The sequence below is a fragment of the Lytechinus pictus genome, chromosome 7, assembly GCF_037042905.1.
Source record: "Lytechinus pictus isolate F3 Inbred chromosome 7, Lp3.0, whole genome shotgun sequence".
Lineage (NCBI taxonomy): Eukaryota > Metazoa > Echinodermata > Echinoidea > Temnopleuroida > Toxopneustidae > Lytechinus > Lytechinus pictus.
Window position 1 is genome coordinate 47,991,678 of NC_087251.1, and position 23,493 is coordinate 48,015,170.

The 23,493-nt window shown below is 36.2% G+C and overlaps 2 protein-coding genes across 2 annotated transcripts in view; one reads left to right on the forward strand and one right to left on the reverse strand.

Moving 5' to 3' along the window:
- Window positions 1–999: 999 nt before the first annotated feature.
- On the reverse strand, window positions 1,000–15,321 carry LOC129264286 (serine/threonine-protein kinase Nek2-like). The gene is made up of 8 exons (XM_054902136.2): window positions 15,025–15,321; window positions 11,181–11,398; window positions 10,529–10,766; window positions 9,897–9,979; window positions 6,367–6,493; window positions 5,379–5,650; window positions 4,607–4,689; window positions 1,000–1,874 (listed from the first exon to the last, which is right to left on the reverse strand). The coding sequence occupies exons 1-8, from the start codon at window positions 15,118–15,120 to the stop codon at window positions 1,639–1,641; spliced, it is 1,353 nt and encodes a 450-aa protein (XP_054758111.2). The 5' UTR covers window positions 15,121–15,321; the 3' UTR covers window positions 1,000–1,638.
- Window positions 15,322–20,440: 5,119 nt separating this feature from the next.
- LOC129264285 (ataxin-3-like) overlaps window positions 20,441–23,493 on the forward strand; it is a 30,796-nt gene continuing 27,743 nt past the window's right edge. Inside the window, exon 1 of the mRNA XM_054902135.2 lies at window positions 20,441–21,002. Within this exon, the coding sequence (XP_054758110.1) occupies window positions 20,979–21,002 (24 nt within the window). The 5' untranslated portion in view covers window positions 20,441–20,978. The remainder of the gene's footprint in view (window positions 21,003–23,493) is intronic.

A 23,493-nucleotide genomic window follows, 5' to 3' on the forward strand; every position in this document is an offset into this window, starting at 1 on the left:
AAGATCTGAAGCCACATCACATGCTTTTCAATGTCAGTGTAGGCTCTACCATTCTTGTATATAATAATAATAATGATAATATAGAGTATTTCTAAAGCGCCAAATCCACATTGATTATGTGCTCAAGGCGCTGAAATACACTTGGTATATCATTATTACCCCGGCTGTAGCTGAGCGGCCATATAGGCGCTAAAGCATTCGAGGAATAAGTCCTACCGGGTACCCATTCAGCTCACCTGGGTCGAGTGCGGCACAATGTGGATAAATTTCTTGCCGAAGGAAATTACGCCATGGCTGGGATTCGAACCCACGACCCTCTGTTTCAAAGTCCGAAGACTAATCCACTGGGCCATAACGCTCCACTATGACTGAAAAGTTAATGGATGAGTCCCCACAAGTTATATTTTACTGCATGTGCCATCACTTTCTACCTTTTACTTTTTTTATTTTTATTATGCTGGTATGTCCACAGGAAGACCAACTATCATGTGCAACTCTGCTGACCTAACCAATTCTTATTTTGACTGACTTTGGTAGCCATTTAGTGATCTAAATACTATCTTGAATCTATGTTATGCTGTAATGCAGGAAAAATTTATCCCACTCGCTATTCTTATATGTGGATACCTATCTCCAAAAAATTGTTTGTGGAAATTACTGAAAGTTGGTGTTCTGATAATGCACCATGTATTGGTTATAAAAAAGTAACGAACAATTTTATTTGAATTACACTGCAAGTGACTGGATACGCTTTGGGACGAGGTTGCCCACATTGGATTTGATGTGATGATTAGGCAGAGCAGATAGCCTTGAACTGTTTCAATTGTTTGTATTGTTTTTCATTTTAAGTTGGTATGAGTTGAAATCTAAAAATATACATGATTGTAAGTCATGCAATAATTGTCATTGTATGATAATAGTCCTCAATTCATACATTGTATTTCATGATTGTATGTTACAGTGTGCACTCGTATTAACCACAGCATAATCAATTTCCAAAATTACAATAACACACAATTACATTTATTTCCATTCATCGGCACAGCTTACAAGTTTGCCAGAATACTATCAGACCTCTTGGTAGATCACAACTAACTTTTGTCAATTAGATTGCGATAAAAGAATAATATTAAAACAGTTTTCTATGAAGAACCAGTATGATCTGTTTTAATATTTTTTTATACCAACATACAAATAAATTTCATTTTTTTCCCCCTCACAGTGAAACCCACTCTGTTCACCGGGGTTACCAGTCTTGTTTTTTTTCATTCATCAGACTAGATACCTTCATTAATCAGAGCTCACTATCATGAACAATCTATACTACTCCATTATGTCAGATGAAAGACCAACCTATTCCTGATTGCATGTTGTATAAAGCATCATCTTATTAATAAAATCAGTGAGATTGTGTGTTAAATATTATGCGTACATCGGCACTAAAACATGCCGTCAAGTCGTACTCCAAGGTTTGTGAAACACCCTCGGGTATTACACTTGGTTTTGTTGCAAAGGCAAAAATTCTTGATACTCTGAAACAAGCTTGCATGGTCCACCTGTCCCGTTGTACGTTGCCTGTAAGTGTCCTGCACTTTCTTAAACCCTTCCTGTCCTTCAGCCAATCAATCTTTGACAAGCTCATCTCAATGAGAGCAGCTGTTTGCTCTTGAGCTTTGAAGTCATCTCTTGCTTCCGAAGGGCAAGTCCTCTCAATTTCGCCTGATACAATCGCTCTTTCAAATTTGCCATCTTGGTATCGGCCGGCAGTGCGGCATCGTCGCTTTCGTGAGATGCGGGGTCGTTTTCCTTTCCCGGCATGAAATGGACGTGCTTCTTCGTCTTCAAGGTGGTTGGGTGCTTATCATCAAGGTATTCTGAAATTGTGCAGGAGTAAAAATGAGATAAAAGAGATAATGAAATATGTACTAGTATTGATACTGAACAGGCACCACCAGAGATTTGAGCATCATATCACAATATGGGGAGGGGTGATCTATAAATACAAGTATAAACCCCCCTCCACTTGAATAGGGTAATTATACTATTGTCACTAATCTCCACTCGAACTTCATATCATATTTACTCATACATGTACTTGTGTAGTAGAAGTGAAAAGGGAAGGGGATGGAAGTGAAACACAATAATCATCTGAAGTATTTATACTTGAGAATTAAAGGGGGGGGGGGAGGATGAAGAGTCACTTTGAAACATTCATACTCTAAAACTCTTACCGAAGTGAAAATGGGGTGAAATTTGGGAATAAGAGGACTAGCTAAGTTCAAACTCTAGTACTTTTCATGGAAAGCGAAAACTTGAAACTCATTCATTACTCTACTTGAGGAAATGTATAGCTGGTAAAAGTTATTTTCCCATACATGTGCATCATGTTTCTTGAAAGATATTTGGAAAATAGAATACATTCTGCCCCGATCGGTTTTCTTAAAGACTTTAAAAAATCATACTGCATCCTGTACACGGCCTTTGATAAAACATACATTGTATACTATTATAGCAAAAATTATATTTGCATGAGTTTTGTAATTTCAATAAAATGCATTGAATAGAAAAAGAATCACTCGATCAGATCAGATAAATTATTCTCTAACGCAGTTTATTAAAAAAGTATCAGTGCACGAAAGGGAAATAACATAGAACAAATAGTATTTGTAATAGACACACAAAATCCCAGAACATATTTAAGCTGTAATTGTAAATAAATTTAATTTCCTGTACAATAAGTTACTGTTAAGGCCTAGGATTTAGCACAAAAAATATTGCTAAACTTTGTCACTTCACATTTAAATCACCTTAATCTGAATAGATTCTATTAAACAAAAATAGACAAAAGGGCCATCATACTCTCATAGCTGCATGATTAACTTGAATAACAATGAAACATATATCATGATCTCCTCAAAACAAAGAACAAATGCAAAAGAAAACATCTGTGATGTAATTCTAAACCGTACTGCTGGAGTAAGTAAAGCACACTGTATTGCAAATATTGCACATTGAAATGGTGAATGAAAATGGCAATCTTCTTTCAAAAGGAAATACCTCACACAATTATATGTTCTTTAGAATCTACATAAACTGACAACTAAATACAGGTAATGCAAATACAAAAAAAAATGACATAAATTTATTTAGACATACTGTAACTTATAACACTAGATCTATATAAATACCTTACTTTGTAAATCAGTGTAGACTAACACAGTGACTAAAAACATCCAGCGCAGGACTAATACTAGTTTTGGCAACCTCTTATCAAAATGGCAGAACTTGCATACAATATAATATGAAACAAAATAAGTGGAAGCTTCAGTTTACTGATACAGAATAAAAGTTTGGGCAGAGTCATTCATTTGAACAATACGCTCGTATCATCGAACATTGGACATTACAAAAGCACAGTAGTAATAACATGAACTTTTCGCCCGTTAGAACCCAACTATGGTATTTTTCTGGCTATTGGGATTTAAATTTAAATCACTCTCTTACACAGTTTGAATAGATTTTGCTTTATTGGACAAAACGGCCCATTCTGGTTTAACTGACAAGGTTTAAATGCGTGCTTCAAAAAAATAATATGCGCATCCAATCCCACGTGGCCTGTATTCTGAAGTCGGGTTTAATCAAAACTATGGTCTAAAGTTGTGGTTTAACTATGGATAGGCAATTGTGACATAAATATCTAACAGTAGAGGTTCAAAGTATCAGCTAATTTAACCCTAAACGGACTAAGCTATTTCGACATAATGGCATAATCTACAAAATGATAAGATCAAATCTGAACTGTCTGGGAAGGATAAATGAGATACATTGTAATTTTCTTCACCATGAAAGAATTTAGGAAATAGCACAGGAAACATACCATGTGAACAAATTTTGAAATGTTTGGCTGCCAAGAATTATAGCACAGAGTTAGACCACGGTAAACACAAGTTCAGAATAAGGGCCAATGTGGGGAACCTTCCTGAAAGATATTTCTCTTTGTTTTCCAATGATGAAAAGTTTTCATATTATTACCATAGCTTGAGCAGGTTGTGGAGTCAAGTAAGATTAGATAACCATTGGGGCCTGATGTACGATGAGGTTATTTTCTGGAATTCCCAAGATAATATTTGTACTTCATATTTCCTGAAGGTTTCAACGGTTCAAAAGATGTACTGTTCAAGATTATGTTGAAATTCAGCTATCCAGTAACCCATATTTATACCAAAGATGTTTAATCACCCTAAAATAATTGGTCCATATTCTTAATCCTAGAGGTTTCAATTGCACCATGGTACAAAACCATAGTCTATGTAGATTTCACTCTTTATCGTTCTTCAATTAGGCGCCCTTTGCCGAAAGGGCACACTTATAATTGTACGTGATGAAATAAACATAGTTATATACAAAAATCTGCTTAGAAGATGGTTTTGCACTATAATACTATTGAAACTTCTTTGTGAATACGGCCATTGAGAGATGGCGCCTGGATGGACTGTGTCTCATTAAGAATCTTATGGAGGAGTTAATCTATTTCTCGAAGGCGCATTCATCACGTATCTAGCACACAAATAAGGGAACCCATAGTCATGCTCGGGAGAAGTCCTACCTTTTTGCTTCCGAAGTTCTGCCACTCTGGAGGTAGCCTTTGAAAGCTGTTTCTGTTGCTGTTGCTCAAGTAGCTCTTCTGCCCTATCATTACAAAATAATAATAACCGTTGATAGCATCAGGATAAATGTGTCTTTCCTCTTAAAATTTAATAGCACTTGGGCTATTGTTGTAAAAACATTTCGACGAAATACACAAATGGCATTTTGTAAAGTGTATATATAATAAAATGCATAGCAATTTGTGATGCTATACCAGGATGGCATAACACTAAAGTTAGTGATTAATTGTATGCTTGATTTTCAAATTTGATTGTACATTGTAGTCAATTTAATCAATCGTTCAAAATGTTCTACGATCATTGATAAGCTTTGTGGTACGGGGTCCCTGGAAAGCTATTTCATGATATTCATTACAACATCCATTACTCCCAATTGCAAAGCAACTTGAAATAAACGTGGTTTAATATACTGCAGCACCCCTATTGTAATCAGATATTTAGACAATAAATGGACTTGAAAGGGAGGGGGGGTGGGTGATGTAACAAGTCAATATGACCCCAACCATTTTTAGGATTTTCGTCATCACTTCTTATAGATCCAATCATCATGAAATTTTGTGCAAATGACAGACATGTATAAACTAATAAAGGATGTTCCTATACTAAAGTTTTTCTACCGTTTCAAAAAAAATCATCGATGCATATTTTTTATTGTATTTATTTTATATGGCATAGCTATAAATGTACTAGCTTTTGCCTAAATGAGACTACCTTGACATTTTGTCTTTTGCTAGCCTCTCTCTAGCTGCTAAGCTTCTCTCCCTCATGTCCAGTTCTTTCTCTTTGTCATTCAGCATCTGTTCCCTCTTGCTGGCAGCCCTCTCCCTGACCTTGAGGCTCTCCTCCCGGGCAAGCAAGGCCTCTCTCTCCTTCTTCAGGAGATCTGATTCAGAGGATTTCTTGTCTCCCGAGGAGTCCGGGGAAGTTGGAGGCGACAGTCTCGGATTGGCGAGGAGGTCGTCTATCGATGGTCTTGATGCGGGCTGTTGTATAAAAAAGAGAGAAAGTCGTCTTAAAACATGGTCTAAAATGAGATACAAAACTGAAATTTGTTGGCTTAACGCAGACTTCTATAGAAGGAAAGAAAGTCCATTCAACTATGAACACAGTTTAATATAATGTATAATATTGAAATTTGTATTTTATAATTACATTGTTTGTTTTGGCTAGTGAAATTAAGTTGAAATTGAGAAACAATTTTGATCACCAAAGGAAGCTCGCCCATCACTCCTCAGGAGATTATAACAACTCAAAAAATGGTTGACACACACCGAAATTACAATAACACAATGGCAATGACATATTCTTCATTTATTTCTTACATCCAAGTGTATACTTTCCAAAGAGCATGAAAATTGTATATTGTGGAGAACAAGAGAATCTATTAAAAAAAGGGGTTCTTTGGACAAATTCTATCTATCATGGCAAGAATCTGTTGACACATTTACAACACATCGTCTGGAACCCAGCAAATCATCAACATTGAACGTGTATTACAAGAGATTCCAATTCATCTTGAATTTGGTTATTATTCTACACAAATGAGCCTCTCCAAACTGTAGCCTTTCACCTATATATATATCACAACATAAAACTTAAACAAAAGGGCTAATTCAATTCTCAATCTTGATGAAAAAGTGTGATTAAAAATTAGTCATACATGTAGTTGAATGAAACAATATCAAGCAATTGATTTTACCTTGACTTTTAGCATGGTGGAGATGATATCGTTGAGATCAGATGAATATTGCACAGGCAACCTACGAAAGTGACCACCCTTGATCTTCACAGCTAAGGCAGCTTGGTTTGGAGCAGTGAAAGGAGGACTGAAAGGAAAGATCAGAAAATAAATATGAAAATGGCACTATTAATGACAGACTATCAGAGGAAACGAGAGATTTAGTTCATTTCATCATCCATCCCCAGATATGTTAAATGTGTATAATAATGTATTATAGGTTTTACTACCCATTATGGATGTGTTGAATAATAAAATTTGCAAAATTTTCTATTCAGCTTTTTTTGGAGGTAACCAATTGAGATCTGGCTTCTCCCTTCTTTGATAATCGTGAGAGTTCTAGAAAATTGTTTTCTGAAGAGCTGCACTGAAAAGTTGATGATTTATGAGGTGGTGTATAAGAGTGGTGTACTTGCTTCGATCGATACCGTACATCTCGCAACCCCCATTTTTATGTTTACTCAATAGCAAAATAAAATTAAATAAATGTTTGGTGAACCATCTAAAATTCAATTTTTTTTATTTAATAAGTAACTAGTCAGTAGTCACATCTCATTAATCAAATTTATCATCCTGTGAAATAGCCAAAGAGAATACCATTACACATCATTTAGAAATATTCCCTTAACTCTTTCAACGCGTACTTCGCACCGATGCACGATCGGTGCGGCGCAAACTTCGCATTTAACGCTCAAACATTCAGTCCATTGTATTTGTGCGAATTGTGTTGATTTTCCCGGAGGTGGCGGTTTTCGTTCAGCTTTTGTTATTATCCACACTCACAAGGCTTTCGTATGCGGTAGTTTTCACTATAGATTTAGATTGCAAATTTTGGAGAAAAACAATTTTTTTTACAGCTCTTTTAGTAGTGCCATCATGGCTCCGAGGAGGTTATTTTCCGTAGATGAAGCTCGTGAACTTATACTGGCGGGCTCTTCGGAGTCACCTGCTTCTGTCTTGGATTCAGATTCGGAGTATGATGAACCCATGTCATCTCAAGGCAGTCCCACCCATAGCAATACAGGTGGTGAGTTTGATATCGATGAAGATGAACAGTTTACTCAAGATTCGGACAGTGAGATTGAGGATGATGATGAAGAACAGGATGATGAACGAGAACATTCCTTCCTTTCTTTCTGACTTTCGTTCGTTCTTTTTTTTTTTCTTCCTCTCGTCTATCATTTTACTTAACCTTTTCTTTCTTTCGTTTTTATTGCTTGCTTCCTTTCTTCCTTCTTTGTGTCTTTCCTTCATTATTTGCCTTCCTTCTATCTATCATTTTACCTTTTTTTTTTATTTCCCTTCCTTCTTACAATCACTCCTTCCTTTCATCTATCCTCTTACCTTTTTTTGTTTGCTTCCTTCTTTCTTTCCTTTATCCATTTCCGTTGCTCTTTCTTTCTTCCTTCTTTCTATCAATTTAGTTTCATTTTCTTTCTTTTATATTTCTTCTTTCCTTTCTTTCTATTATCCTTCAGTACTGTCTTTATGTCTTTCGTTCATTCTTTCTCTATTGCATACTTCATTTGTTCCTTTTTTTCTTTTTTGTCCTTTCTTGGGGGGGGGGGGGGGGAGGGTAACAAGAAAAGACATCAAAATAAACTCTTCTCTTTTTAAAATGTTTTTCTTTATTTTGGGGACCAATAAATTTTAGGTTTGGACCAGTAAAAAAATGGAAAACCGGGTATCTACTGGTCCGACATGAACAGGTTGGACCGTTAGAAAAAAATAAATGCACTCAAGGCCCCTCTCAGAGAAAAGAGACAGGATATAGATACAATAGTTCATTGGGTCGCATGGTCATGTACTCTGAATAGGGGGCAGGATATGAGTACAATAAGACACACTTCTCAACCCTAATCATCTCTTTTTCTTTTCTCCTTTATTCCTTCTTTTCTTTAGAAATTCTTTAGAAACATGGTATATGTTTGGTATCAATGGACAGCTTAATATGATCCACTCTGTAAGGACAGTGTTTTATTTGAACAAATGGTTATGTAGATTCTTATACATGTCATACATAGACAGATGAATAAAACATACACATAACTATTTAAAAAAATGATAAACTACATAGACAACAGGAAGCTGGAAATACATATGTTGATAAAGAGAGATAAATACATAGAATACACATGTATAACGATTCAAACATTTATAGAATTAAAAAATAAAGAGGGATAGATAAATGAAAATAGTAATAAGTTTACAGGCAGACATACAGATAGAAAAGGTATATGCAAACAGTTTTGTAATGGACAGATAAAATAGGCAAACATTTACAAATGTATATGGTTGCTATAAAAAAAAAGATAGATAGAAATATACGTAGGTAGATAGATAGAAAGATAGATATATATAGATAGATAGGTAGGTAGACAGATAGATAGATGAATGGATGGATAAATAGATAGATATATAGGTAGGTAGATAGATATATTTATAGATCGATAGATAGATAGATCAATGGATGGATGGATAAATAGATAGATAGGTGGGTAGGTAGAAACAAGATACAATGTGATGCTAAGAAGATATATAAACATAATTCTGCAGATGAAATAGAGCAAATTACAAATTAAGCAAGTGGCAAATAATGTAACTTGTTTGTGTTTATTGGGTTTTGTGTCAAACATTTATAAACCTTTGACGCAAAATATAGAGATATATAGAGTACAGAATGTAATTTTTGACCTGCAAATACCAAACTTGTTGTCTAAAGGGTATTATATAAAATGTTAAAGTATCTCCCAAAAAATCAATAAATGCATTCAAGGCCCCTCTCAGAGAAAAGAGACAGGATATAGATACAATACATGTAGTTCATTGGTCATGTACTCTGGTCATGTACTCTGAATAGGGGGCAGGATATGAGTACAATAAGACACACTTCTCAACCCTAATCATATCTTTTTCTTTTCTCCTTGATTACTATTTTTCTTTAGAAACATGGTATATGTTTGGTATCAATGGAAAGCTTATGGTCCACTCTATAAAGGAAAGTGTTTTATTTGAACACATGGTTATGTAGATTCTTATACACTAGGCTTGAGAACACCCTTTACCATATGTAATAGAATCATCTTTCTATGAAATTATGGGTTATATACAAATTTTTCATCATTATTTCCCCCCAAAATTGATAGTTAGAAAGCCTGTGAAATTTTCTACAACTTTGCTGTGAAGCATTTTCCCTCAAAATGTTGGAGTAAAAAGTTATAGCAAGTTGAAGTAAGCAAGTGTATTTTGTTTACTTCTCCTGATGCCTCCTTGAAAACCATTCAGCACAAAGGGGGTTCATGGCCCAGCGCATAAAGAGTTAAACAAAAATAAAAAGATTTAACAATATCAATTTGTTCCACAATGTTATTGAAAAACAAACACCACACTAGACTTATTCCAATGCTTGTATAATGTTTAAGAAATGGGAGGGAGGAAAAGCATTGCAAAATCTTGATGGAAAGGAAATAGAACTTGGACTAAAATCTTACCTGAGTGAACAAAGTTCATAGAGCAAACAACCTAGGGACCAAATATCTGACTTGTCATTGTATGACAATCTATTCATCTGTTCCTGTGTACATAAAAGAAATGAAAATCATTGTTATTATTTGGTAGTATTTAATTTTTTATCAAGCATTTAAAATCGCATGTCTCTTTTACAAACCCTTGTAGTTGGCCAAAGTGGACATAAATAATAGTTCAATAAATGTTAGTACATTTTCCCCCCAAGGGTACATTTTTTAAGATCACCAATCCAAATTTCCTAAACTATATTACAGTCTGCATGAATGGACACTGAGAATTTCAGTGCTCTGTTTTGAGTGTTTTAGGGCTATTGGGGGATTGGGGGCCAATTTGCCCAGGGGAGCGTTTCATCAACATTTATGTCTGACAAGTTGTCAGATCTGACAACTTTCCTTGAGTTTGATTGGCTGGAAACTGGAAAGCACCGTTCCCATGAAAACTGTCAGATAAAACAAGACTTGTCAGATTAAACGTCCGACAAGTCATTTCATGAAACGCTCCCCAGATCCTGCATGTATTTTCCTGACATGCTCTGGCAAAAAGAACCTTCGACTAGACCAAATAACTACAAATAACACGCTCAAAATGAACTTACAGGAGACATGTAATAAGGTGTCCCAACAAATGTCTTGGCAAAACTGGTATCGTGATGGAGCACCCTGGCTAGGCCAAAGTCACCAAGCTTCACATTGTGATCAGCATCCAGGAATACATTGGCGGGCTTAAGATCTCGGTGAAGGATGGCGCGACCTTTGCCCCTCCTGTGGCACTCCTGCAAGGCCACGGTAAGCTGCTGAAATATCTTCCACACAAAGCTCTCCTCTAAAAATTTCCTTCAAGAAAAACAAAAGAATACAAAAATTTAAAATCTCCTCATTGACCTAATAAACAAAAAACACTAGTCTGTATTATTCATTTTTTTTTCAAATACAGCAAAAAAAGAGAGAAGGCGGATCAATGATCAAAACAGGTTAAAAACCATGAATTTCATCACAGAATGCTTCCAATAATTTGCTTATAATATGTATTATGTAATCTTCGCAGGGTTTTGCACAACATTTTGTAGACCTGTCTACAATTTCGATTTTCAACTGAACCTTAAAAAAAAGTTCTTAGTAAATTTTTTTTTTGACAGATTCTTATTTCATAAACAACTAAAACAATTGGTCTAACTTTGGCTACGGAAAAAATTTCAGACAACCATGAATGTGCAGGTTTACTGATAGAGTACTAAGATGACCAGATACCTGTCTTTCTTGCATTTTGATATGAGACTGCCTAGATCACCTCCTTCACAATACTCCATAATGATGTAGATGGTAGATGTTGAACGGTCTACAATCCTGTCATAGTAGCGAACGATGAACTCGTGTTTAAGCTCCCTCAGCAAGTTGACCTCTGACACAAGCATCTGTTTCTCCGCCTCGCCCATGGTCCCATAGTCAATTTCTTTGGAAACAAGGATCTAAAACATGAGAAAAACGTAAGACTTATTACAGACTTATAAATATAGAAGCAGTGTTGACTTTAGTTTGAGACATAAAAATATCACACCTTTTTTTGAAATTTACTCTTTGATGCAATTTTATAATCCAAGGACACGAAACTGAGGGCCAGTTTGCCGTTTCTAATTTCTCTTGTAGACTTACAGTACCTTCATTCTGGTACATGAGATCCAACAAGAGATCCATCCACATCTCCTGTTCTTTAACCCTATCTTAACTGGGCTATTTCAGACCAGTATATACTGGGGGCAGGTCAATTTGACCCCCCCTCAGATCTCGGCCACTGATCGCTGCAAACATTTGCACGCACGTAGAGCCAGATGTAAACTACAAGACTATTTAGTAAAATTTTCAAAAAATTAATTTGTATTTTTTAATGAATTATTATGCAAATAACACGAAATTTGCCCTAAATTTGTTTTTTTGTGTACATGTTTTTGCCTTTATCTCAATTTGTATAGCTATAGTAGATTGCTAATTTTTGGTGGGAGTATCAATTTCTAACAATATCTACAATTTAAAAAATATATATAATTAATTTCTTATGTATTTTATTGTTTTTTCTTATGTATTTCTTTGTTTTTAAAACTAAAACCTACACTTACCATATCAACATAATTTCTTCAGGATGAGATCAGATCAGTATTCATGAATGAATGATAATAATGACAAACTATCAGCAAATTTTTCACCCAACCTTTTCCTTACTTAGCTAGTGCCCATTAAAAAAAAATCTGAACTTCTCAACAAGCATCAGCAAATAATAATTTTGCAAGCAGATATCAGATAACTTCAAAATGTGAGTAAAAGATTTTGCTGTCCATCTGAATAATAAAGGCTTCTGAGCTCGACTTTTTGTTTAAATCTCAGCAAAACTTGTGTCACTCAGTGTGTCTTCATGGTCTTTGTCCGCGAAGATAGAACACACTACAGACAGTATACCCAGTTGTTGCGTGTCCGGACAGGTTGTGTGTCCGGACGATCAATTTTAGAAAGTCATTTGGAAGAATTTACAAGCGAAGTTTCGTAATTTTTTAGTACAAAATGTTAGGAAATATTATAAAGAACAAAATAGAAGATGATTACAAGTATTGAATTCATATTTTAGTGTAATACAAAGACAAAAAAGAAGGCTTCAAAAATATAAAGTGTCCGGACACCCGACCCCCCATCCTACTAACACTAACAGTTTTCCAAGACACTGCTCACTCGTTGATCGGTATAGAGTAAATAGAAGTTTGAAATCGCCCTGTCCCTGGCTCAATTTCTCAAGCAACAATCATGGCATGATATGACATGTCAATCAATTGCCAATTGCAATCACATTTTCATCAATAATCTTTCCGATCTTGCTCGTTGCTGGCAATTAATGCAATTTGCCAGTTATTCACTTGGTATGTACTAAAATGTGAATAATTTATCAGCCCTGATGAATATTTTTGTAACTGTCTTGATCAAAACTTAAAGACATAATAATAAGCCAGGGCCCAGGTTTTCGGGTCAGTGCAGAGTAGCCTGGAAGCTTCTGGAGAGTAAAAGTACTACTGTACGTAGACCAAAAGCTTCAGTCTCTGTATTTTGGTTGTTCCGCTGAACTACGTTGGCTCCACTCACCATACATAGACTGAAGGGGATGGGGCCCCGTACCTACAGCCAACGTATAGTGAACTAGCGTTTTATAGATCGCGATTTAAAACTGTTTTTTAAGCAAAATTGAAAGTTTCATGGTTTCCATTATCAGGGAAATATAAATAACTTAAGTAATTGCATACCTTGGGCCGGAGTTATTGAAAAAAATCCTCTGGATGATTGAGAAATCTGTCATCTAAGACATTTTCACCTGACCTGACGGTTTTTCTTGCAAGTTGCCATCTTGAATGACGTCATTATCGTATTAACTTAATGTCTCGAATCGATATATCGCGATTATAACTAGTACTAGTACTAGTATAACTAGTATCGTTTATCTTCGGTTTCGTTCGCATATGGAGCAGATCGTATAATATCGAAAGCAATATCGATATCACATTCGTGATTGTTGACGTTCGTTTGTAAATATTTTATAGTTTGGCTGCCATTTTGACCATTTTTATCGTGTTTGACCATTTTTATCGTGTTCAACCCAATTAAACATCGGTAAAGTATATTTTTCATGCCTTTTTCATCTATATCGTTTAAAGTATTTAAATGTTAGAATATCAAGGTCTAAAAGTTTGTTGTTTATACATCCTTAGATTGTAAATTCGATGTGTAAAATTACATCAAACTTTGGACTGTGAATTGACAAAAGGGAGGGAATGAGAACACATGCGAGCCCACACGTACACCCTACCGTAGGTAAATGGCACTCCTAGTACCAATGAGGTCCAACATTACATGTATGGACCTCATAGGCGACATCAGTAGTATTTTTGGTTAGAAATCTCTGAGAACAGGATATTTATATATTATATCACAAGTGCAAGCTATATTCCTTTCTCTTATTTAAATTATAATTTTAGAGTGTAAATGCATCGTTAGCAACAACAAAAAATGAAAGAAATGAAGGGGAACTTACATTTTCACGGCTTTTTCCTGATTTTCTGGGCAGCTGCTCTTCTCTTCTGACTCGCGATCGAAGCTGATATGAAGATCACGTGATTCGCGTTCTCGTCAGCTGATCGGTTGGTTATTCTTTTCGTCAGACGTTAATAATATATATTTTATAATGCTAGCATTCATCGCTAATTTAGGTGAAAGAGATTGAAGTTAAACAGCGCCAGGTCGGAATCATAATTATTTTGGAAGAGTGTATTTATACACTCGATCTCATACCTGACGTAGACGGCGCTATTCAACAAATGCACAATCTTCAATATAAAAAATAAAACAGAAAGAACGCCTTGAACACAGGCCAAAATGCCTAACGATTTCTCCGCGGCATTAACAACTATCGTAAAGGGCGCTCCATTTATCAATAAAGATGGATGCTAAGGCTGTCTATGGCGACAAAATTTGCCGCAAATATTTACGAAGAATTGTGAGAAATGGTCTGAAAATGCAACAAAAGAACCGGTGAGTACCGATTAAACATTATCAATTTATTTAATAGAACATACTTAATGACTACAATGTAACAATTTCTAGATAATATTGCTTAGTTCTAAGCTAGGGAGGCCCAAACGCGCGTGAGCGGAGTCCCACTTTATTAGCACGGGTAAGTATTGCGGTGTCGCCTAGAGTGGTAAATCATAAATGGGGATTACAGTAAAATGTCAGAAATTGTTGAATAAATCCCCAGAAACGACGGTTATTCCTGTCTATACTGTACGTAGGCTTACTCTCCATGAAGCCTGAGACGAGATGCCATAGGCCCACACATACCGAGTATTTTAGAGACAACAATGTTGTCTAGTCAGTGCAGCCAGAGCTAAGCGACCTTCGCCGCATCGCAGGCTCGCTCGCGATCGTCCCGCCGCAGGTAGCCTAGTACCATACCGGTATCCTCCCCACCACACACTATTTAAATGCCCGCCAAGCGCAAGGCGCAAGCAAGAACTTAGAAGCCGAGCCTCGGCTCGAGCCGAGAATAAAAAAGTTTACTTACCTTTCCGTCGCTTTTCCGACGTACTTTTCTGCATTTCCCGTAAGAGCCACTCCCGATCGTATAAAGAATATCATAATCGCTCAATTTTGAAGGCATCTTGGCGTTTGAATGCCACGATTGTAAAAAAATGTGTGGTCGATGGTCGTCCGTGGTTAAGGTTGTCGATCATGAAATATCATGCACGCACAATATTTTGAATTCACGCCAGCTGATTGACATTGTTTTTGATTGGGTAAGCTTGCGAAGTGAGCAGCCTATTATTGGTAGCAAATAATGCGTGGCCAATTTGATAAGTGGAGCACAATTTGGGAAGAGAACTTTGTACCAGAAAAAAATATATATTGGTGAAGGTTTGATGGAAATCCATAAAAAAATTAAGAAAGTCATAAGAATTTTAAGTTTTAGATTTTTACGTCATATACGAGCAGCTGCCCCGTATTTTTTTAATTTCAATCTTTTAATGGTTCATGATGATTAAACTTTTTTTTTTCTTTTAGGAGCGGCCTTGTGAAATAATTATTGTCTATATTGATATACTAAAGGTGACCAAAAAAAATGAAAGTGACAAGCCATTGTTTTTTTACAAAAAATATGGGGAAGCTTATGCATGTAAATAAAAGTTTGTTTGCTTGTTTGCTTGCATTTATTTCTGCGTTCAAAAACACAATACAAAAATATTTACAATTACAATATACAAAATAATTCACAATATAAACAATGTAGTCATATTACATGATAAATACAAATAAGAGTGTGAGTATAAATTAATCTTTTATAAATGTAAACATATATATATAATGTAATAAATGAACGCAGGAGACCACCATCGTGAGCGGTTAGGCTTGAATTGATGGCGGCCTCATAAAAAGATTCGTGACTTAGATTGATATTTACTGGTCAAGTGGGTGCATTGCAGGTGCAGGTGCTGTATAGCAGTTGAGTAAAATCAGAATGTTAAATAGCGAATGTGGATATTTGAGTGAATGTTTTAATTTGGAGCGAGGGGTTGATAAGATTGAATGATAGTTTTCTTTAGAGTGGCTTTTAATGAGTATATGGTAGAACAAGTTTTAATATTGTTTGGAAGATCATTCCAAATGTCTGGACCATGATGTCGAATTGATTTAGAGGCAATTAACAGTCTGGGGTTAGAGAGATGAAAGTTTCCGGATATGCGCGTTGGGTAAGTATGGACAGAACTATTAAATTTAAACATGTTATCAAAAGACGAAGGGAGCAGATTGTTAATATATTTAAACATAATTATAGCTATTTGAATAGTATATAAGTCGGCAATTTTTAATGTCTTTTGTTTAAAAAATAAAGGATCGGTGTGAGCCAAATAATGCGATCCTGTACAAATGCGAATTGCTCTTTTTTGTAATTTAGAAATAGAAGTAAGTTTTGTGGAACCACAATTAGCCCAAACAACGTTACAATATGTTATATACGGGAGTATTAACGAATTATACAATAGAAGTAAAGTTTTATGAGGTAAAATAAATTTCAACTTGGAAATTATTCCAATATTTCTCGAGATACATATAATGATATGGTGCAGATGTTCATTCCAAGACAAAGCTTGATCTATGATGACGCCTAAAAATCTAGAGTGAGTCTTCCGCTCTAATGGTGTACCGTCAATCTGTAAGTGAATTGGAGTATCGGTAATATGAGAATGTTTAAAATGGATGAAGTGGGTCTTTTTTTAGTTCAAGGATAGTTCGTTTGCTTTAAACCACTGTGAAACTTTAATCAATTCAAGATTTAATATGTTATTTAGGGAAGTTATATTTTTATGAGAAAAAAAGATATTTGTGTCGTCAGCAAATAATACAAATGATAAAATAGAAGATGTGTTGATAATATCATTGACATATAATAAAAATAAAAGCGGGCCTAGAATGGAGCCTTGAGGGACACCACATTGAACTGAAAGTGAACTAGAATCGTTGCCATTAAATGTGACATATTGTTTTCGATTTATTAAATAATCTTTAAACCAAAGGAGTGATTGACCTCGTATACCATAATAATTAAGTTTTGAAAGTAAAATATTATGATTAAGTGTATCGAACGCCTTACTGAGGTCACAAAATATACCAATGACATGCTCTTTGTTAGCTATGGCGTTTGTTATTTTATCGTAAATTTGAATTAAAGCCAAGTTTGTTGAATAATTTTTTCTGAAGCCATATTGATTAGAAATTAATAAATTGTGTTTGTTGATAAATTCATAAAGTCTATTATATACTATTTTCTCGAGGATTTTGGATATACTAGGGAGTAGAGATATAGGGCGATAATTGCTTATTTCATGAGGATTGTCTTTTTTAAAAATTGGATTGACTTTGGCGATTTTGAATAAGTCAGGAAATATACCTTGTGATAGAGATTTATTAAAAACATGACTAAGAGGGTTTGCAAGCGGGTGAATTATTTCTTTTAAAAGAGACATACTAATTTTATCATGCCCATGAGATTTTGAGCTATTAAGAGACCTTGTAATGTTGAGAATTTCTGTGGGGTTCGTAGGGTTCAAGAAAAATGAATGTGGATTAGGTTCGGGGAGATAATCCGTGAAATGCGCATTTTGGCTATTGATCTTGCTTGCAAGTTCGGGTCCGATATTTGTGAAAAATGAATTGAATGAGTTTGCGTGAAGGGAAGAGTCAACTTTGGTACCATTTAAAGTGATATTATCGGTAGGTGGGGGATCTGCATTTGTTCCCATTACTTCTTTGATGATTTTCCAGGTAGTATAAGTATTTGAACTGGCATCTTTTATTCTATTAGTATAATACATTTTACGTGATAAACGAATTAATTTTGTTAACTTGTTGCGATATACTTTGTATTTTTTTAAATTGGCTTCAGTAGGATTGCGTAAATGTGACTTGTAAAGGCAATTACGTGTCTGTATCGATTTTAATAAACCTTTTGTTATCCAGGGTTGTTTGGGTGTTTTTCGATTATTTTTTACCTTTCCTATGGGAATATTCTTTTCATAATAATGTTGTAATTTATTATTTAGGAGATTATACGATGTGTTTGCGTCAGTTTCATTATAGACATCCTCCCACCCCTCAAGTAATAAGTCTTGCTTCATTAATTCAATATTACGTTTAGATTCTTTTCGATATGAGCGTTGGTTAAATGATAAATAACTTGTAATCTTTGATGGATTTCCTAAAACCTTCAACAATTTTTTTAAATGCTATTTTTATAATAAATTTCCCCGAACTTCCCCTTTAAGTAGTGAATTAGTATACTACTATGCGAGTGTGATCTTTCAGAACATACATGAGCTAGATGATCAGTTCAATTTCAACGACGAGAGTGGGGGGGGGGGGGAGAAGCTCGAAGCGGAGTTGAAAAGTAAGTGGAAAATGGACCATCGTCATAACCATCTTATCGTCATCAGTCATTATCATCTTCATCTTTTTCATCATCGTCACCCGTCATGATATCACCATCTACATCATCATCATCATCGTCATCGTCACATCATCATCACCATCATGCCTCATCCCCCTCGTCATTAAAGTACAATTACTTTAAAGGTTAAGTCCACCTCAGAAAAATGTTGATTTGAATCAATAGAGAAAAATCAGACAAGCATGATGCTGAAATTTTCATCAAAATCAGATGTAAAATAAGAAAGTTATGACATTTTAAATTTTCGCTTATTTTCACAAAATAGTTACATGCACAGATTTAGTCATATGTAAATGAAAGACTCGACAATGTCCCTCACTCACTATTTCTTTTGTCTTTTATTGTTTGAATTGTACAATATTGCTAAATTTACAGATTTGAGTCATTTGACAATAAAGACCAACTTTACTGAACCATGAAATGTAAAAAAATGGCAATTCCACGTGTTCGATCAGGGCGAAAGAAAACTTTGTTTCACAGGACAATGAGGACAAAAAATAGATCTACAATGTTTCATATTTCATATAATAAAATACAAAAGAAAATGAGTGAGCGAGTGATGTCATCAGTTCCCTCATTTGCATACCAACCGGGATGTGCATATAAATATTTTGTGAAATTTATGGGCGAAACTTAAAAATGTCATAAGGCTTTTTTTATTTTACATCTGATTTTGATGTAATTTTCAGTGTTGTGCTTGTTGGATTTTTCTCTTTTTATTCAAATCCACATTTTGTTGTGGTGGACTTGTCCTTTAACGTTGAACTAAATATCAATAAAATTTAGTCACAGAGTGATACAACTTGCCCAGAGACAGTGTGCATGCACTGATATTCCTCTTTTAACTTTCAGTTTTACTTGCACCATCCCGGCCTCCTTCCCTCCTTCCTCTGCCTCCCTTTACCTCACTTTTATAATTTTATTATTTACTATTAAGTTTGAATATTATTTTCTCTTAATTTTGTAGTCGCGTATCGCTTATTTGCTAAGGGCTAATCCAGTATTTTCCAAGGGGAGGGGGCACATTTTTCAAAGGAATTAAAATTTGACAAGCAAAAAAAAAATAAAACAACAACAAAAAAAGGTTGTCACTAAAATTTGAAAGTCATTATTTCCTGCTTACACTTTGACAAGCAAACAAAAGAAGCCCTGATCACTTGTGTATGAACGACATATTTCCATGAAAAATATTTGCTGTGACCGCAAGGGGGTGGGGCACACTTGTACATGAACGACACATTGAAAATATTGACTATATGACTCTCAAGGGGGGGGGGGGCACGTCGGCACGGAAACGCCCCCCATGGATCTGTCACTGCACTGATGTTCTATAGTGTTTGTTTATAAGCTCGTCCAGTCCGCCCCCTAATGAATGTATACGTATGAAACTATTCTTGTATTTTGTTGAACGGAAAATAAATAAATCTAATCATCATCATCACATCATCATCATATCATCATCATCATCATCATCATATCATCCTCATCATCATATCATCATCATCATCATATCATCCTCATCATCATATCATCATCATCATCATCATCATCACCATCATCATCATCGTCGTCACCATCACCCATCATTATCATAATAGCTTCGGGGCGGCGGGAAGCTAGGGGCAGGGGCGGATCCAGGATTTTCCAAAATGGGGAGACAAATTTTTTTTTGGGAAATTTTTTTTTTGACAAGCCCGCGCCCCCCCCCCCCAAAAAAAAGGTTTTCAACTACAAATTAAGGATATTTCGTACCCGATCAATTTGACAAGCAAAAAAAAATAAAAAATAAAAAATTCAAAAGAGGGGGCACACCATAGCACTTTTACATGACAAATTTTTAATTTTGCTTCTCAAAGGGGGGGGGGGGGGGGGCACGTGCCCCCCCCCCCCCTGGATCCGCGCCTGGCTAGGGGCACCGGGGCAAGCTAAATACGAACCGTAGCTAGCTAATGATTTTTCAAGTAGGCCCTATACGTCTGTTGAACACAGAGTAGGGAGAAAAAGCAAAGAGTATAAAAAAACAGTAAGCGAATTAAATGAGAGTACCCGGTATATCAAAAGCATGGAAAAGAGCGGTCGCGGTCTGTGTCGTATAAATTCGAATTGATATAAAAATGTAAATCATTACAGAGGTATAGATCTTTTCAACAGCAACGCAAAGCATAATCGCGTCGTTGACTTTACGGATGGCAACTCGCCTACAAATAAAAATATTACCCACGGAACTCGCACAGCAGCACCGGCACCACGGCTGGGGTTTCTCAAGCTACCTTTCCAATTCCGCGCCGGGGAGCTGCCGGCGTGCGGCGCTGATGAAGTGCGGTGGCGCAGCGTCTTGTAGCGAGCTGCTAGTCCGTAATAACTAACTTCACGTCTAGCTACATGAGAGAGCTCGAGAGATGAGCTGCTAGATTTAATTTAGATCTAGGCTAGATCTACTAGGAATAGGGATCTGTCAACTCTATCACTAGGACGAATAGGAGTCGAGTCTTAAGCCAGACGAGGCCGAGCTGAGGATGGATTCTATCTTCCATGAAAAGGTACCGAATTAGTTTTTGTTAGAAAGATAAGATAAGATTTTAATTTTTTATTAAACTCTATCGACCCTAACCCAGAGAGCTCCAGCCCGCGTAGCGGGCTGGAGCCCAGACGCTCAGTGTGCAAACGGGCATTCAGGTGAGAGTACCGTGAAGTTTGGTCAAAATAATTTTGATAATACATAATTAAAACAGAAATTAAGCACTTACCACGATTGTATGGATGATAGTCTAACGAGTGGCAGTTTCCTGACATCGAGGCACAGACTGGAACCTCAAAAAACGATCAGTTCTGTCGCGGTGGCTCTCCTTCTTTCAAAATTCATAGCAAAATGGCCGTTCGAGAGGGTGTAGGGCGCATGCGCGAATTTGACAAAGTCTATATGCGCTAGTGCTATACTAGCCCTCGATCGGCCATTTTGTGTTGAATTCTGAAAGAGGAGAGCTACCGCGACAGAACTGATCGTTTTTTGAGGTTCCAGTCTGTGCCTCGATGTCAGGAAACTGCCACTCGTTAGACTATCATCCATACAATCGTGGTAAGTGCTTAATTTCTGTTTTAATTATGTATTATCAAAATTATTTTGACCAAACTTCACGGTACTCTCACCTGAATGCCCGTTTGCACACTGAGCGTCTGGGCTCCAGCCCGCTACGCGGGCTGGAGCTCTCTGGGTTATATCGACCCTAGCCTAGGGCCTAGTAGTATAAAACTAGTAGTAAAGTATAAACCCAGCGCCAGCCCAGGGAGCTCCGGCCCGCGACCGTGCAAAACGAGGGAGACAATCGGTTAGATTGGGGACTCAATAGTAATCTTAATAAAATATGGAAGCAGAAATTATGCATTTACCACGATTATATGGATGAAGGTCAGGTCTATCGAGACACACAAATCCTGACATTGAGGCACAGACTGGAACCTAAAAAAAAAACAAAATATATAATAGCCTCGGTCTCGATTAGCCTGCCCTGGCCCTGGAGGCTTCTTGGGAGTAAAAGTCTTTCTACTCAACGTAGACTTACTTATTTAGCCTGGAGGCTCCTGGAGAGTAAAAATCAGTCTACTATACGAAGGCTTACTCCCCATGGAGCCTGGAATTGCTTCCCATATGGCTACACTCCTACAGTACAAATACCGTCCCAAAACCTGAAAGTGAAACTTTCGCCCCCGAGATTTCTACTATCCCTCTAAAAGATCTAGGCCTAGCCCTAAATCATGTACATGGGGTACAACTTCATTTTCGACATTTCTACGATATTGATTTCATTTTTAAACAAGAATTCATTAAAAAAACGAGAAAAATGTTATGAAAAGACGGGAAGAGCTTACGGCGGTGTTTACGTCGCCATCTTGATTTCTTTGTCTTTCGCTTTGAAGTGAAGTTTGGGCACCCAATCATACAAAGACTCCTCGGAAAGACACCTCAAAGTCAATAAAGTCTCTAGCCTAGGCCTACGTTAGACTCCAGGGGCCCGTTTCTCAACAAATGGACAAGTTAGTCATATCTTTATCCACCAACCACGGAGTTAGTTCCAATCTTACTAAACCTGTTTCTCGAAAGGCTTCCTAACTAGAATACCTTGATATCGATACTATCGGTAAAAAGAGCAGACGAGACGTAGCCTTAGTCACAAAATAGCATAATTTTCAAAAAGAAAAATTATGACATAATTGCAAATATTATGATGAATTGGGAAATAAGTCTTTTCAAAATAGTAGCACAGGTGAATTTAGACCAAAAGCTTCAGTCTCTGTATTTTGGTTGTTCCGCTGAACTACGTTGGCTCCACTCACCATACATAGACTGAAGGGGATGGGGCCCCGTACCTACAGCCAACGTATAGTGAACTAGCGTTTTATAGATCGCGATTTAAAACTGTTTTTTAAGCAAAATTGAAAGTTTCATGGTTTCCATTATCAGGGAAATATAAATAATTTAAGTAATTGCATACCTTGGGCCGGAGTTATTGAAAAAAATCCTCTGGATGATTGAGAAATCTGTCATCTAAGACATTTTCACCTGACCTGACGGTTTTTCTTGCAAGTTGCCATCTTGAATGACGTAATTATCGTTATTAACTTAATGTCTCGAATCGATATATCGCGATTATAACTAGTACTAGTACTAGTATAACTAGTATCGTTTATCTTCGGTTTCGTTCGCATATGGAGCAGATCGTATAATATCGAAAGCAATATCGATATCACATTCGTGATTGTTGACGTTCGTTTGTAAATATTTTATAGTTTGGCTGCCATTTTGACCATTTTTATCGTGTTCAACCCAATTAAACATCGGTAAAGTATATTTTTCATGCCTTTTTCATCTATATCGTTTAAAGTATTCAAACATTTAAATATTAAGTTTTAAAAGTTTGTTGTTTATACATCCTTAGATTGTAAATTCGATGTGTAAAATTACATCAAACTTTGGACTGTGAATTGACAAAAGGGAGGGAATGAGAACACATGCGAGCCCACACGTACACCCTA

What these genes read in the sequence shown, in the direction of transcription:
- LOC129264286 (XM_054902136.2), bottom strand. Translation starts at nt 15,120, where the DNA reads ATGCCTTCAAAATTGAGCGATTATGATATTCTTTATACGATCGGGAGT. An exon ending in GTCGGAAAAGCGACGGAAAG is followed by an intron (nt 11,399 to 15,024) that starts GTAAGTAAACTT and finishes CTCATGTTTTAG; the next exon opens with ATCCTTGTTTCCAAAGAAAT. An exon ending in TATGAACTTTGTTCACTCAG is followed by an intron (nt 6,494 to 9,896) that starts GTAAGATTTTAG and finishes CTTTCCTTTCAG; the next exon opens with TCCTCCTTTCACTGCTCCAA.